This window comes from Sparus aurata, chromosome 14 (assembly GCF_900880675.1).
Source record: "Sparus aurata chromosome 14, fSpaAur1.1, whole genome shotgun sequence".
Taxonomy (NCBI): domain Eukaryota; kingdom Metazoa; phylum Chordata; class Actinopteri; order Spariformes; family Sparidae; genus Sparus; species Sparus aurata.
In genome coordinates, this window is record NC_044200.1 from 1,567,176 (window position 1) to 1,584,479 (window position 17,304).

At 48.5% G+C, this 17,304-nt stretch overlaps 3 protein-coding genes and 2 pseudogenes across 3 annotated transcripts; 4 read left to right on the forward strand and 1 right to left on the reverse strand.

Annotated features, from left to right (window-relative positions):
* The window catches only part of LOC115595911 (protein ZBED8-like), a 6,492-nt pseudogene extending 2,003 nt beyond the window's left edge, over positions 1-4,489 (forward strand).
* A 4,620-nt stretch (positions 4,490-9,109) lies between these two features.
* Positions 9,110-12,704, reverse strand: LOC115595708 (uncharacterized). Its single transcript, XM_030440486.1, has 4 exons — positions 12,566-12,704; positions 10,618-10,808; positions 9,719-10,126; positions 9,110-9,561 (listed from the first exon to the last, which is right to left on the reverse strand). Exons 2-4 carry the CDS (start codon positions 10,775-10,777, stop codon positions 9,200-9,202), a joined length of 930 nt encoding a protein of 309 aa, XP_030296346.1. The 5' UTR covers positions 10,778-10,808; positions 12,566-12,704; the 3' UTR covers positions 9,110-9,199.
* Positions 11,180-13,903, forward strand: LOC115595912 (piggyBac transposable element-derived protein 4-like). The gene is made up of 4 exons (XM_030440763.1): positions 11,180-11,198; positions 11,635-12,117; positions 12,340-13,155; positions 13,782-13,903. The coding sequence occupies exons 1-4, from the start codon at positions 11,180-11,182 to the stop codon at positions 13,901-13,903; spliced, it is 1,440 nt and encodes a 479-aa protein (XP_030296623.1).
* Positions 13,904-15,235: 1,332 nt separating this feature from the next.
* LOC115595913 (protein ZBED8-like) lies at positions 15,236-16,489 on the forward strand (annotated as a pseudogene).
* A 4-nt stretch (positions 16,490-16,493) lies between these two features.
* Positions 16,494-17,086, forward strand: LOC115595914 (protein FAM200A-like). Its single transcript, XM_030440764.1, has one exon. The coding sequence runs from the start codon at positions 16,679-16,681 to the stop codon at positions 17,084-17,086; it is 408 nt and encodes a 135-aa protein (XP_030296624.1). The 5' UTR covers positions 16,494-16,678.
* Positions 17,087-17,304: the final 218 nt, after the last annotated feature.

The following is a 17,304-nucleotide window of genomic DNA, read 5'->3' on the forward strand; positions in this document are numbered from 1 at the left end:
TGTCTCCGCCCTCTTGGAGGTGCAGTGGTGGAATAGGTATGGGAGCGGGCTTATCATTTGCAGAGCAAAAGGAGCTGTTAGCGATGCAGATACAGCTACAGAGCTTCAGAACCGAGAGCGCCATCGAGAAAGAGAGGCACGTCTTGAGTTAGAGAGAGTGCGCCAGTCTAGACCCTCTGTTGATGACGGGTCTGATGGTAGGTGTAGGGACAATTTAGGAGACATGGTTCGACTCTTACCAAAGTTTAAGGAAAGAGATCGTGACGTGTTTTCGTTATTTGAAAGTCTGGCCGATGAGAGAAGTTGGTCTGATGCAGGTCGCACAGCGCTGATTCAGAGTGTACTTCCACTTAAAGCTCAAGAGGCCTATTTAGCACCCTGCAGATAGGAAGTCTTATGATAAAGTAAAGGCCGCTATGCTTTTGTCCTATGAACTGTGTGCTGAAGCATACCGGTTGCACTTCAGGAACTGGAGAAAAACTGATAAGCAGACTTACGTGGAGGTAACAAGAGCTGGTAAGTCACTTTAAACGTTGGCGTGAGGCAGCAGGAGTTAAGACTCTGGATGACCTGTGTGAGGTTTTGCTGCTAGAACAGTTTAAGAATATTACCCATGAACGCATTGTAAATCACCTCAATGAGCGTAAACCAAAAACTGCCCTTGAGGCTGCTAAGTAGGCAGATGAGTTTGTGTTGACTAATAAGGGTCAAGCTAGTGAGTTCCATGGCCATGGTGGAGGAGGTTACGGCTACAGAACTGATCAGAGCGGAGGCCACCAGCCTCCTCACCGTGCTAAGTTTCCTAATGGTAGCTCTGGATTCTCAGCTCCTCGTACAAAGCATGAACATGCTAGTCCAAGTGAGGTTGGTTCCAATTCTGCATGCAACTATTGCTTGGGAAAGGGACATTGGAAGAAAGATTGCCCTGTGCTTAAAGGTAGAAGGTATAGTGGTAAGGGGCTATCTACTGTTCGACCTCAAGCCATGTCAGTATACGTCGGTGGGGGACAGGGGCTGTGGGCCCAGATGACGAGGCGTGTAAGGTAAAACAGTCAATGATGGCGACTGCTCTACCAAATTCTCCTGTGAGCAGCAAACTTCCAAGCGCATCACAGGGCCCTGACTTCATACTTCCAGATAAGGTACCTCCTGACTACAGTCACTTCATCACAACAGATTTGTTTCTTTGGAGGGTAGTCCACAGAAAGTACCTGTGAAGATACTGCGTGACACGGGGGGGTCAGTATCTTTCATTCTAGACTCTGTGTTAAATTTTTCTGAGAGGTCAAGCCTGGGAGAAGTGTTAATCCGAGACATGGGGATGCATACTTGCTAGTTCCCTTGCACAAAATCAAACTTGACTCTGAATTGGTTAAGGGGGAAGTTGCAGTAGCCCTTAGATCATCCCTGCCAATGGAGGGTGTGTCATCCTAGGAAATGATCTGGCTGGCGGGAGGGTGTGAGAGGGGGTTCCACCACCACCTCCCACAGTGACGTCTGGGCCGACGGTTTCATCTGGTCCAGACAGTAGTGAGAAGGAGTTTCCAGAAGTTTTCACTGCCTGTGCGGTGACACGCATTATGGGGGGAGCAGGGCCTGAAGGGGGCTAAAGAGCCACCTAAACAGTTCAACTAACTGATCTGCCTCTTTCCCTCCAAAAGTGAGCTGGTCGCCGCCCAGCAGGAAGACCCTGAGCTGAAGTCCTTATTCGGCGAGTTCAAGTCCACAGAAGAGATGGAGAGTTTGGCACATGGGTACTTTTTATTGGATGAAGTGCTGGTTCGTAAATGGCTTCCTTATGATGATGTTCTGTAAATGATCCAGTGTTCCAGGTAGTCATTCCTACAAAGTTCAGGGACATGGTTTTGGAGACAGCCCATGGTGATGTATTAGGACATATGGGGGTTAAGAAGACCTGTGATAGATTGCTACGTTATTTCTTCTGGCCGGGGTTGAGGAAGGAGTTTACTAGGTTTATCAAGACTTGCCACACCTGCCAGATTACTGGTAAGCCTAACCAGATCATTAAACCTGCACCTCTTTATCCCATTCCCGCAGAGAGTGAGCCATTCCAGCATCTCATCATCGACTGTGTGGGACCACTCCCTCCATCTAAGTCAGGGTGCACCTACCTGTTGACTGTAATGTGTCAGACCACTCGTTACCCAGCGGTGTATCCACTACGCTCCATCACCACACGGTGCATGGTGAAGGCTTTGACCCACTTTATATCTATCTTTGGTATTCCCAGGGTCATACAGAGCGACCAGGGGTCCAACTTCACATCTCAAATGTTTGCCCAAGTTCTACGCCAGTTAAGGGTAAAGCACAACAAAGCTAGCTCTTACCATGCTCAGAGCCAGGGAGCTCTTGAAAGGTTCCATCAAACCCTGAAGTCGCTGCTGCGTGCTTACTGTACTGAGCTTAAAGGGGACTGGGAGGAGGGGCTACCCTGGCTTATGCTATCCGCTAGATAAGTGGTGCAGGAGAGTACAGGATTTAGCCCCAGTGAGTTGTGTTTGTAAAGTAAGGGGTCCCCTGCTGGTTTTGCAGGATGGCCTAAAGCCTGCAGAGCCACCTGTAAATCTCATTGATTATGTGAATGGTTGTCACCGTAGGTTACATCTGACGGTTAAGATGGCAGGTGAACATCTGACCGCCGTCCAGAGTAAGATGAAGCGGTACTATGACCGTAGAGCAGAGCCTCGAGTGTTCTGTCCTGGAGACCAGGTGTTGGCGTTACTGCCTATCCCCGCTTCACCATTCCAGGCCAGGTTCACTGGACCGTACACAGTGGTCCGACATGTCTCTGAACGGAACTATCTGATAAATACTCCTGACCGAAAAAATTCAACTCAACTGTGTCATGTGAACTTGCTAAAGTTTTACTCTGCCTGTGTATCTAACTCAGGAGCAGGTACAGATCAGGAGGTTAAGCCTGCTATGTTAGTTACTACAGTTCACATGCTTTCTTCAGCTGTTTTAGTAGTGGCAGAAGAGGAAAAGGAGGATGTGAGTGGGTTTGCGGATGGGGTGCTGCGTCCTCGGCTCAAGAACTCAGAGATACTAGGTGATCTAAGTGTCTAGTTGGTCATTTACCAGAGAAACAAGGCAGGGAGTTGTCAGAGCTGTTAGCTGCTTTCCCCTCCCTGTTTTCTGATACTCTTTCTTGTACCCATTTGGTGGCAGCACAATATCGATGTTGGAGAGGCGGAGCCATTTGCCAGAGGTTCTACAGAGTCCCACGGGGAGAAGCGGTGCCGCCTGGACGCTGAGGTTCAGTATATGATTGACAATGGGTTTGGCGGTGCCTTCTAACTCCAGTTGGGCCTCTCCATGTGTACTGGTAGGCAAACCAGACAAGACTGACAGATTTTGCACAGATTACCAAAAAGTGAATGCTGTGACCAACCTGACTCCTTCCCTTATCTAGGATGGAGGATTGCGTGGATGCAGTGGGGATCTGCCAGATTTGTTTGTAAATTTGATTTGCTAAAAGGCTACTGACAGGTCCCACTGACTCCCCGTGCCCAAGAGATCTTTGCATTCATCACACCATCCGGCCCTCACTCCTAAAAGGTTACGAGTTTTGGGTTACGGAATGCGCCGTCAACTTTTCAGCGCCTGATGAATGGGGTAGTAGCAGGGCTGGATGACATAGCTGTGTACCTAGATGATGCCGTAGTTTACAGCAAACCTGGGAGCAGCACATGGATCATATACACTCGCTGTTGGTATGACTCCAGGAGGCCAACCTCAAGATTAACTTAGCCAAGTGTGATTTTGCAAGGGCTACAGTAACGTACCTGGGGAAAGTATTGGGGCCAGGGACAGGTGAAGCCAGTGAGGGCCAAGGTCCAAGCCATCGATCAGTTCCCCACCTCCTGTTTCCAAGACTGAGCTTAGACGCTTCTCAGGAATGGTCGGCTATTATAGAAGTTTCTGTCCGAACTTTTCCACGATGGGTTGCTCCACTGACCGGCCTACTACAGCAGAAGGTTAAATTTGAGTGGTCTTCTGCCTGCCAGATGGCTTTTGACCAAGTTAAGATGCTGTTGAGTACAGCTCCTGTCCTGGCAGTGCCTAGACCTAGATCAGCCATTCAAGTTACAGGTAGATGCTGGTCAGGTTGGGGCTGGGGGGTGTCCTTATGCAGACTGATAGTGAAGGGTGGATCGGCCAGTCAGCTACTTTTCAAGGTAGTTTAACCGCCACCAGCTAAACTATTCAACGATAGAGAAGGAAGCATTGGCACTGGCGTGGGCTCTGCAGCATTTTGATGTGTATGTGGGAGGGGGGAGTCCATCCAGTAGTCGTGTATTCAGACCACAATCCCCTAACCTTCCTTCACTCCTTGCAGAGTCCGAGCCAGCGGCTGATGAGATGGACGCTCTTTCTACAGCCTTACAACCTGAGCATCCGGCACATACGCGGTGTGGACAACGTCATAGCAGATACGTTGTCACGTGCGCCAGAGGGGTCTGAGTGAGCCCGTTTCCCTCCTCGCAATATTCCATCTAATCTTGTCTTTCCTCCTTAAAGATGCTCTCACAGTACCAGGAGTAGCTGGAGGCTGTGTAGCGGTGGGTGGAGGGTGTGTGTGTGTGGGGGGGTGGACCGGACCAGCAGGGTGGAGCACGACCCCCAATTGACCACGCCTTCTTTGTGGAAGGTGCGGTGGGGGCCTTTTATAGTTTTCCTTTTCTAAACTTGCTCGTCCACATGTGTACATAGTCAAACTATAGTTACCAAATTCTAGTATTGGTAAATGGCAACAGCGGGTCACATATATTTTTTTTTCTTTTCGGTGTATTGGCAGAACCGTAAGCCTTACTTACAGAGGCCTCTGTTTTAAGGGGGAGGGTGTTATGTATCTCAGTATTCCTGGGGATAGGTGTCCTTCTCCTGTGTGGTGGGGGAGGCGCTGTTTCCCAAGAGCCATGCCCATTTTTGCTTTCCAGGTCATGTCCAATCCAGGTGCACATGGTTGGGTCTGATTGCCTGGTAGAGTATTTAGGGAGAAGATTCCAGGGCCGCCTCTCTCTCCCTCCCTGCCTGCGATGACAACTGCCAACACTTCTTCTTAGTTATTTCTTGTTAGTTGCACATTCTCAATGCAACAGTCCATATCACACTACACATAGTTAGCCGCCACTTACACTGATCCTTAGTTTCTTTGTAACTTGGGGCCCTACTTTTAACCCTTGTGTTGCCCTTCGGGTCAGGGTGACCCACCCCCTAAATAATCATTACCCGCTTGTGTCCGGTAGATGCCGCTATTACCCCCTCTGCGTTTTCGTCACGCATGACCCCCTACAGGCAATGACTGGTATAGCACGCGGTGCTTTAGCACTTGCATTGCCCTTCGGGTCAGGGTGACCCACCCCTTAATAATTATTACTACCGCTTGTGTCCGGTAGAAGCCGCTATTACCCCCCCTGCCAGTCTAAATGTTATCTGACACGTGTGGGGGTTTTTAAACAGTGCTGCGCTTGTGCTCAACATGCTGCGCCATACTGCGCCTTTCCTTTGGCAACCTTGCGCTGTGACGCGAAAACGGATGGAGATGGATGTGGAATTCTGTGCAGCAAAAAAAAAAAAAAGCCTGCGCTGTATATGCAAACGGGGAGATGAGTCTAAATGTCATCTGATGTGTTTGGGTTTCTTTCTTTCTTTCTTTCTTTCTTTTTCTTTTGCTTTTCTTTTCTACAGCCCGTGCCTGCACCGTTCATACATTGGCAACCTTGTGCTGTGTACGCGAAAACGGATGGCGATGGATTGGATTTCTGACACCAATGTAATCCCACCAGTCAGTTTCTTTAGTTCAATATAGGTCTTTTATTTCATTTTGTAACACACATTGAACATGACATGTAGATTGACACAGTTTGACATTTGTTTTTGTTTTTTGTTTTTTTTATTGTCATTTTACTTTACAAACACTAGCACATCTTCCCCAGACATCTCTGGAAGGTCAAAGGCGTGCATGTTAAAGGAGGCCACCACCAATGAGATGAACTCCCCGGTTGGCTTGAGGGATGGTAGCGTCGCTGCACAGTTCCTGCAGTATCCGAGTCATAGCGGCGGTATCGTCCTCGTTCATCCAAAAGTCGGCACATTCCCTTCGAGCAGCTGCTTGTATTGCATCAGTAGGTCCAGGTGGCAGTCGAAATGAAGGATCCTGTTCTTGTAAAGGGGTGTCGTCGCCACGTTTTGAGATGCGCGACCTTATCGCCGAGCGCAGAACGCACCTTCTCGTCAATTCCACCACGGGAGATCTCTCCTGACTGAAACGAAACAATACAAAGAAACACATGCAGAAAAAATATTACTTTAGTTGAGCAGAGTAGCAGCAGCAGCAGCAGCCTCGATCAATTTGCTCAGTATAGCACATACTCACCAGGCTCCCCCTGGGATCTGCATTCTAGCAGGTCTAAATACATGTATCTATCCACCTGAAAAGCGACCCGTAGGAATTTCATTGCGCTTTCCTCGCTCTCGAGGTAGCAATCGATGAGGTTGGGCATCATCTCAACCTGATTGATCTTGCAGTGATAAGATCTGAGGAGATCATTATCCGAATCTCCTGTCCGTAAACGAGTCACATAACTGCTCATGTCGCTGTGTCTATCTGCTATGTCAGGCTTGCACGTCTGCAACATCTGGATGCGCGAAGTCCACTTGATTGAGCCTGGGCTCCGGGCTATGTCGGCTTCCGCCTTAGCATTTCTTTCAACACTTTGTCCACCGCGTTCACATCGACGGGGCTCGCCATGGTCACAGGGTCACTTGTGTGTAGCACGCAGGCTTTAGTACACAGAAAGAGCGAGAGAGAGAGAGAGAGAGACAGAGAGAGGGAGAGATACACACAGAGAGAGAGAGACACAGAGAGAGAGAGAGACACACACAGAGGCTTGTGAATAAATGGAAAGCTGTTGCAGCTCCGCAGTCTACTTGTATTTCTATACGCATGTGACGCGATATTATCCAACCTGTGCTGTACTGTTGGCATTGGCAAGACTGTGCTGTTACGCAGGGGACAGGGAAATGAGTCTAAATGTCATCTGACATGTTTGGTTGGGTTTTTGTTGGGTTTTGTCTTGTTTTGTTTTTTTTTACACAGCCTGTGCTGCGCCTTTCACCATTGGCAACCTTGTGCTGTTATGCGAAAACGGATGGAGATGGATGTGGATTTCTGACACAATGTAATCCCAGCAGTCAACCAGTCAGTTTCTTTAGTTCAATAGAGTTTTATTATTTAATTTTGTAACACACATCGACATGACATGTAAATTGGCACAGTAACATTTTTATTGTTTTTGTTTTTCGTCATTTTTACTTACAAACACTAGCACATCATTCATAGGCATTATCGGGAGGTCAAAGACGTGCAGGTTAAAGGAGGCCACCGCCAATGAGATGAACTCCCGGTTGGCTCGAGGGATGGCGGTGTCGCTGCACAGTTTATGCAGTAGCCGAGTCATAGCGGCGGCATGGTGCTGGTTTAACCTCAACTCTGCATATTCCTCTGGAAGCAGCTGCCCGTATGTCATCAGTAAGTCGAGGGCGCAGTTGACACGAAGGATCCTGTTCCTGTAAAGGGGTGCCGTCGTCACGTTTTTGAGATGCTCGACCTTATCGCCGAGCGCAGAACGCACCTTCTCCGTCAATTCCACCACGGGAGGATCTCTCCTGACTGAAACAAAACAATACAAAGAAACACGTGCAGAAAAATTGTTACTTTAGTTGAGCAGCAGCAGCAGCAGCATCAGCGTGTGACCATCCCTCCCCTCGAGGCCTTGATTATTTCGCTCGAGAGTATACACTCACCAGATTTGCCCCTGGGTCCGTCTTTTAGCAGGGCCAAGTAGAGGAATCTCTGCACCTGAAATAAGACCCGTAGGAATTTCAGTGCGCTTTCCTCGCTCTCGAGGCAGCGATCGATGACTTTGCGCATCAGCTTAACTGGATTCTCCTTAGCGCGATAACAGTCACGGAGCTCAGCATCTGACTCTGAATCCGTCAGGCTATGATCCAGAAAGCGTCCAATACAATGGGGTTTCTCTGCTATGTCGTGCTTCCACGCCTGCAACATTTGGATGCGCGAAGTCCACTTGATTGAGGAGCCCGGGCTCCGGGTTATGTCGGCTTCCGCCTTTAGCATTTCTTTCAACACTTTGTCCACCGCGTTCACATCGACGGGGCTCGCCATGGTCACAGGTCACTTGTGTGTAGCACGCAGGCTTTTAGTACACAGAAAGAGAGAGAAAGAGAAAGAGAAAGAGAGAGAGAGAGAGACACACAGAGGGTTGTGAATAAATGGAAAGCTGTTGCAGCTCTGCAGTCTACTTGTATTTCTATACGCATGTGACGCGATATTATCCAACCTGTGCTGTACTGTTGGCATTGGCAAGACTGTGCTGTTACGCAGGGGACAGGGAAATGAGTCTAAATGTCATCTGACATGTTTGGTTGGGTTTTTGTTGGGTTTTGTCTTGTTTTGTTTTTTTTTACACAGCCTGTGCTGCGCCTTTCACCATTGGCAACCTTGTGCTGTTATGCGAAAACGGATGGAGATGGATGTGGACTTTTGACACAATGTGATCCCGGCAGTCAACCAGTTTTTTTTAGTTCAAGAGTTTTTTTTTATTTCATTTCATTTTATAACACACATTGACATGACATGAAGAGTGACACAGTAACATTTCACTTTTGGCAACCTTGTGCTGTTATGCGAAAACGGATGGAGATGAATGTGGATTTCTGACACAATGTAATCCCAGCAGTCAACAACCAGTTTCACACATTGACATGACATGTAGAGTGACACAGTAACATTTCACTTTGGCAACCTTGCGCTGTTATGCGAAAACGGATGGAGATGGATGTGGATTTCTGACACAATGTAATCCCAGCAGTCAACAACCAGTTTCTTTAGTTCAAGAGTTTTTTTTTTATTTCATTTCATTTTATAACACACATTGACATGACATGTAGAGTGACACAGTAACATTTCACTTTTGGCAACCTTGTGCCTTTACGCGAAAACGGATGGAGATGGATGTGGATTTCTGACACAATGTAATCCCAGCAGTCAACAACCAGTTTCTTTAGTTCAATATAGTTTTATTATTTCATTGGTAACACACAATCGACATGACATGTAAATTGGCCCAGTAACATTTTAAGTTTTTTATTTCTACTTTACAAACACTAGCACATCATTCAGAGGCATCGTCGGAAGGTCAAAGACGTGCAGGTTAAAGGAGGCCACCACCAATGAGATGAACTCCCGGTTGGCTTGAGGGATGGCGGTGTCGCTGCACAGTTTTTGCAGTAGCCGAATCATAGCGGTGGTACTGCGCTTGTTTACCCCAAACTCGGCGTATTCCTCTGGAAGCAGCTGATTGTGTGTCATCAGTACGTCCAGGGCGCATTTGACATTCAGGATCCTGTTCTTGTAAAGGGGTGTCGCCGTCACGTTTTTGAGATGCTCGACCTTATCGCCGAGCGCAGAACGCACCTTCTCCGTCAATTCCACCACGGGAGGATCTCTCCTGACTGAAACGAAACAATACAAACAAACAAACAAACAAAACACATGCAAAAAATTATTACTTTAGTTGAGCAGCAGCAGCAGCAGCAGCAGCAGCAGCAGCGTGTGACGATCCCTCCCCTCGAGGCCTCGATTATTTTGCTTTCGGTCGCACATACTCACCAAACTTGCCCCTGGGTCCGTCTTTTAGCAGGTCCAAGTAGAGCAATGTCTGCATCTGAAAAAAGACCCATAGGAATTTCATTGCGCTTTCCTCGCTCTCGAGGCAGCGATCGATGACTTTGTACATCAGTTTAACTGGATTCTCCTTAGCGTGATAACAGTCAAGGAGCTCAGCATCTGACTCTGAATCTGTCAGGATATGATCCAGAAAGCGTCCAATACCATGGTGTTTCTCTGCTATGTCGTGCTTCCACCCCAGCAGCATCTGGATGCGCGAAGCCCACTTGATTGAGCCTGGCCTCTGGGCATTGTCCGCTTCCACCTTCAGCATTTCTTCCAACACTTTATCCACCGCGTTCACATCGACGGGGCTCGCCATGGTCACAGACTTTTGGTGTAGCACGCAGGCTTAGTACACAGAAAGAGAGAGAGAGAGAGAGAGAGGGTTGTGAATAAATGGAGAGCTGTTGCAGCTCTGCAGTCTACTTATATTTTGTGTACGCATGTGACGCGATATTATCCAACCTGCGCTGTACTGTTGGCATCGGCAAGCCTGTGCTGTTACGCAGGGAACAGGGAAATGAGTCTAAATGTCATCTGACATGTTTGGTTGGGTTTGTGTTGGGTTTTGTTTTTTACACAGCCTGTGCTGCGCCTTTCACTTTTGCAACCTTGTGCTGTTCTGCGAAAACGGATGGAGATGGATGTGGATTTCTGACACAATGTAATCCCAGCAGTCAACCAGTCAGTTTCTTTAGTTCAATAGAGTTTTATTATTTCATTTTGTAACACACATTGACATGACATGTAGATTGACACAGTTTGACATTTTTTTTCCATTTTACTTTACAAACACTAGCACGTCTTTCATAGACATCTTCAGAAGGTCAAAGGCGTACCATAGTGATTCTCTGCTATGTCGTGCTTCCACGCCTGCAACATCTGGACACGCAAAGTCCACTCGATTGAGGAGCCTGGGCTCCGGGCATTGTCGGCTTCCGCCTTTAGCATTTCTTCCAACACTTTGTCCACCGCGTTCACATCGACGGGGCTCGCCATGGTCACAGGTCACTTGTGTGTAGCACGCAGGCTTTTAGTACACAGAAAGAGCGAGAGAGAGAGAGAGAGAGAGAGAGAGTTGTGAATAAATGGAGCAGTTTGTTCTGCAGTCTACTTACATTTATATACGCATGTACACATTTGCTGGGGGTGGCCACGCAAACCCAACAGACTCGACACTCGGTGTCAGGGAGCGGTCGGCAGTCAGACACTCGGCACTTGATGGTCTTGCCAAAACAAAAACTCGCACCGTTTTGCCCAACCGAACGCAATGTTGCCAAACAGGCACTGTTCTGTATCACTGACGCGATGTCAGCCAACCAGAAATGTTGTGCAACCGACACTGTCAAGTCGTACCGATGCGGCGTTATCCCACCGTTACTGTTTTGTATCACTGACGCCATGCCATCCACCCGAGACCGTGGGTTTCACGGCTAAACAGGTGTTGGATGAGATTTCCTCACACGCTAGGGGACACTACTCTGATTCAGAAGAGGACGTGTCTGAAGAATCGGACGTGGTGGAGGAACACGAGGGTGACGGTTGTGGCGCAGGAGAAGAGGCTGAGGCTGAGGAAGAAGAAGGAGAAGAAGAAGAAGAAGAACAAGAAGAAGAAGAAGAAGAAGAAACTGAAGAAGAAGAAGAACAAGTAGAAACATACATGTCCAAGAACAACACTATCAAATGGTCCTCTGTGGCATTTTACAAAGATCGCAGGATAATAGGGCAACGCGATGATGATGCCGATGTCGATGATGATGCCGATGCTGATGCTGATGATGATGATGATGATGACGACAATGTCAGAGATATAAGGCTAAGAAAGAGAAGAAGGAGGAGAAAAGGGGCAATAACAGCAACAGCAGAAGCAAACCCACCGGGACCCACCGCGTACGCGGTTGCCAATGCCCACGACATTGTGTCGACATTTCTCATGTTTCTCACTCCGGCGATAGACAAAATTGTGCTAGAAATGACAAATCTGGAGGGTTTCCGAAAGTACGGAGAAAACTGGAAAGACATGAGTAGAACCGACTTGCGCGCCTACATAGGGCTGCTAATCCTAGCAGGTGTCTACAGGTCCCAAGGCGAGGCCGCAGCCAGTCTATGGGACGCGGAGAGCGGTAGGGCAATTTTCCGTGCCACCATGCCTCTCAAAGTGTTTCACACTTACTCGAGAATGCTACGCTTTGACGATCGCGAGTCGAGACCCGAGAGACGCGCCACTGACAAACTGGCAGCCATAAGAGAGGTGTGGGATAAATGGGCCGAGCGGCTTCCGTACCTCTACAACCCAGGACCTGACATAACGGTGGATGAGCAAATGGTTCCCTTCAGAGGTAGTAGTAGTAGTAGTAATAGCTGGCATACAATAAATGCTATTGTTTGCGTGTGTGTGAGTGAAAGAGTGAGTGAGTGAGTGAGTGAGTGATTTGACATCAATTATTGTGTTTGTTATTCTGATTCCTTTTTTTTCCCTTTGTCTCTTTCTCTCTTTCTCTCTCTCTCTCACACACACACACACACACACACACACACACACACACACACACACACAATAGGTCGTTGTCCTTTCCGACAGTATATGCCAAACAAGCCGGCCAGGTATGGAATCAAGATATGGGTGGCGTGTGACTCAAAGTCAAGCTACGCCTGGAAAATGCAAGTCTACACCGGGAAGCCGACTGCCGGCGGTTCAGAGAAAAACCAGGGCATGAGGGTTGTGCTCGATGGCACAGAGGGGCTGACGGGTGGCCACAAAACTGTCACGTGTGACAACTTTTTTACCTCTTACGAGCTCGGACAGCGCCTCTTGGAGAGGGACGTCGCCATGGTCGGCACGGTCAGAAGAAACAAGCCCGAACTCCCGCTGGCGCTGCTCGCCTCCAAGAACAGACAAGTCTTGTCCTCAAAGTTTGCATTCACATCCACCACCACTTTGGTGTCCTACATGGCAAAGAAAAACAAGAACGTCATGCTCATGAGCACCTTGCACACAGAGGCTCCCGACGACGACGCCGCCGGCGGCCGTCGCAAAGATGGGAAACCGGCCATCGTTCTAGACTACAACAGCAACAAAGGAGGTGTGGACAACTTGGATAAGGTGATTGGAACATACAGTTGTAGAAGAATGACCGCCCGCTGGCCCTTGGTCATCTTTCACAACATCATCGATGTTTCTTCGTACAATGCCTTTGTGTTGTGGCGAGAGATCAACCCTGGCTGGCTGCCGGGTAAACGAAACAAAAGGAGGCTGTTCCTGGAACAACTGGGAAAGGCGCTGGTGACTCCGCTCATCCAAAAAAGGGAGCGTTTGCCTCGCACGGCAGCGTCTGCCTCGGTCGTGAGAGCTGTTCAGAAAAATAGTGCTAAATGTCGTGATTGGCCTGAGGAGCAAGAGGAGGAAGAGAAGGAGGAGGAGGAGGAGGAGGAGGCTGCAGAAGAAGAAGAAGAAGAAGAAGAAGAACAACAACAACAACAAAAACGAAAAACCAAACAAAGAAAAGAGCAGCAGCAGCAGCAGCCCATGATGACCACCACCACCACCACCTCATCAGCTGTCAGCCCACCTGGAACACACAACAAGAGAAAGAGGTGTCAGATATGCCCAGCAAAGAAGGACCGTAAAACACAGACTGTGTGCTCTGGTTGCAAGACATTTATATGCAAAGGATGTACACTGCCATACTGCCCGACTTGTGCGCATTTCAATTTAGGAGCTGACACAAGTGGTGGAGAGGCTAGAAGGAGACATGTCTGACTGACTGACTGACTGACTGACTGACAGACTGACAGACTGTGACCCTCTGTCTTCCTTCTACAATCACACTAGATTTTACTGCTGCACTACTGTGTGTAGTCTCGAGAAGGCGCTATAATGATAAGACATCCATCCTGCCCCCCTGCCGCACTAGCCTTGTCCTGGCGGGTCACTGTGACCCTCTGCCTTCTACATTAGCGTTGTCTTGGGGGGTCACTGTGACCCTCTTGCCTTGTGCACTAGCGCTGTTGTCCTGGCGGGGTCACTGTGACCCTCCGTCCTCTGCATTAGCATTGTCCTGGGGGGGTCACTGTGACCCTCTTGCCTTGTGCACTAGCGCCGTTGTCCTGGCGGGGTCACTGTGACCCTCCGTCCTCTGCATTAGCATTGTCCTGGGGGGGTCACTGTGACCCTCCGCCATCTGCACTGGCGCTATTGTCCTGGCGGGGTCACTGTGACCCTCCGTCCTCTGCATTAGCATCGTCTTGGGGGGGTCACTGTGACCCTCTTGCCTTCTGCACTAGCGCTGTTGTCCTGGCGGGGTCACTGTGACCCTCCATCCTCTGCATTAGCGTTGTCTTGGGGGGGGTCATTGTGACCCTCTGCCTTGTGCAATCATATTGCATTTACTGCTGCAATACTGTGTATAGTCACTAGGCGGCGCTGTAACAATAAGACACCAGCCCTGTTGCTGCCGTTGTCCTGGGGGGGTCGCTGTAACCCTCTGTGATGTGAAATGGAAAGACATCACGAGGGTTAATAAATATATGGAAATGGTTTAACTGTGTAGTCTCCCCTTTGTTGTGGTCTGCTGTGAGCCAGGTGGTCATGACACTAAATTTCAACAAAGTCTACAGACTGCTTGGTGTCAAGGGTAGAAAGAAACATAAGACAAATGGTACATATTGCCATAAAATTGTATTTTTCAAATTAGTCAATGACTAACAATGCACTGGTAGTAACACAAATGGAATAATGTTTTACAAAAGCAACAACACAAAAATTGTTTCTGACAAACTGGTAAACACAGCACACTGCTTCCCCTTGTTTTTGAAAGTGCTAAGAGAATGAATCACAGTACCTAGTACTTAATTCATTAAAAAGAAAAAAAAAGTTTACTAAATTAGTGTAAGATGATCTGAACTCCAAGATACTTTTGGGAGTTGGATCCCATCTTTGCAGTCACATTCCCCTAGAATAGGGTTTCTCAACGGGGGCGGTACCGCCCCCCAGGGGGCGTTCTAGACATTGTGGGGGGCGCTGGGAGCGTGAGGGCTGAGAGAGGGGCGCTCAGGCAGGAATGGGGGGCGCCACAACTTGGCTTGTACAAAGTTCATTTGAACTACATTTTAAACTTTCATGGTTTCCCAACTTTTTTAGTGCAAATAACCGACCTTAATAGTCTACTTTATGGGTGTTTCAATAAATTCTACTGAGCTACATGTTATGAGATCGGTGTATGTCCTTTTAAGAGCGAGAGCGGTGTGTGTGTGTGCGCGTGTGCGTGTGGTCGAGAGAGCTGAAGGGAGAGATAACCTCTCTGCTCCCTGACCATGATTGGACGAGCTGAGCAGGAATGGTCTCCATAGTAACGCCCGTAAACAAACCACAGCAGCAGGGAAACCTCTTTCCGACACTTGGCTACTTTTGACAGCTGTCACTTCCAGCTCCAGCTAATAGTTTGCGGGCTAACACTTCAATAGCCAATTAAAACGTACACAAGCACGATTACGTAATCACATTTAATCACAATCCATTTACATTACAATCAAACATGGCGGAAAACAAGAAGAAGTGCCGGCAGTACAATGCAAATTACATAAATTATGGATTTATTCCATCACCAGCGAATGTACATCTGCCGATGTGCCTGCTATGTGAGCAGGTTTTCTCAAATGAGGCAATGAAGCCGTCGCGATTACAGGAGCATCTGTCAAAAAAACATCCTGAGAAGGCATCAAAAGACTCGGCCTACTTCCAGTCACTGAGAGATCAGCGTTCAAGGCGCCCTACGATCAACACCATGTTCGCTCGGAGCGTCAACCAAACAGAGAGCAGGTTGGTGGCATCTTACAATATAGCTCTGCTAATTGCAAAGGCCGGCTTACCGTTCACTGTAGGGGAGTCTCTCGTTATTCCTGCAATAAAGGAGGCGATCTCCACTGTCATGCAGCGTGACCCTGCGCCAGTCACCAAGGCCATCCCGCTCAGCAACGACAGATGGCCTATGTCCGTTATGTGTCCGGGAGGGATCTGCCTGAGGATTTCCTGTTTGGGGAATAACTGGCCACAGACACGCGAGGGGAAACCACGCCGCCCTGACGGAGTTCCTGCGGGAGAGGGACATCCCAGTTACGAACATTATCGCCTGCGCCACGGATGGAGCGCCAGCTATGGTCGGCAGATACCGGGGATTCGCCACCCTCCTCAAGCAGCAAGTCCCCCAGGTGTTGACAGTGCACTGCATACTGCACCGTCACAACTTGGTGGCCAAAAAAATGTCCCCGTCACTCCATCAGTCCCTGGATGTTGCGGTCAAGGCGATTAACAAAATAAAAGCCCATGCGCTTAATGATCGGCTCTTCAGACAGCTGTGTGGGGACAATGATGAGGCCTTTAAGCGTCTGCTGCTCCACACAGAGGTGCGCTGGCTGTCAAAGGGCAACTGCTTGGCCAGGCTGTGCGAGCTTTTCCCTTCAGTAATTGAATTTCTCCACCAGGCAGACGCAACCTTGAAGGCCAAGCTGTGGTCCTGTCGCCATGACATTTTTTACCTCTCCGACTTCGGAAAAATGAATGAGGTCACATTGAAGCTCCAGGGGGATGGGATGACGCTGGTCCACTCCAAGGCCACCATCTGCAGCTTCCTTGCAAAACTGGAGCTCTACCAACAGAACCTGGGGAGGCGACAATTCATTAACTTTCCGCAGTTAACCAAGGTAGGTTTTTAAATTAAGGCCTGTTCATACTAAGCAAGATATATAGGCTATATATATAATAAATATAATATAATATATTTATTTATTTATTATAGGCCTATATAAATATTATATTTTACTGTGCTTGTTCAGGTGTTGGATGAGCTGACGGATAGTCACCTGCTGCTCTACACCGACCACTTGAAGGCAGTCAAGGCCGACATGGCGATTCGGTTCAGGGACCTCCAGCAGTTAGATGTGCCTGACTGGGTGATGGAGCCATGGAAAGCAGATGCTGTCAGCTGTGAGCCCGAAATCCAGGAGAGCCTCATTGATCTCCAGAACGACGAAGAGGCAAAAGCAACGTTCCGGACCTCAGGTTGGCGTGCGATGTGGGTAACGCAAGGTCAGCGTTTTCCCCCGTTGGGGGAGAGGGTCCATCTCCTGCTCCTCGCTTTCCCCACGTCGTACCTCGTCGAACAGGGATTCAGCCAAGCGCTCCACATGCAGACGAAATACCGCAACCGTCTGAACCTGGTTAGCTCTGGCGCTCTCAGACTGAAACTAACATCCCAGTGTCCAGATGTGAAAAAGCTGGCAGCGGCCCACCAAGCACAGGGCTCTCACTAGGTTGCTTTAAAAAAATAAAGCGTGTGCAGTCCTGTATAGTTCCCTTCTTTAAAATAGGCTTTTTTTTCCTTCTTTTTTTCCTTGGTTCATGTCAGCATCTCAGTCCTCAGGCAATGACCGTTGCTTTTTCAAATGTTTAATACGCCTAGAGTGCATTAATTGACGCATGAGCGATTTCTGCACGAGCGTTTTTTTATTGGTTCATTCACTGTTGTTCA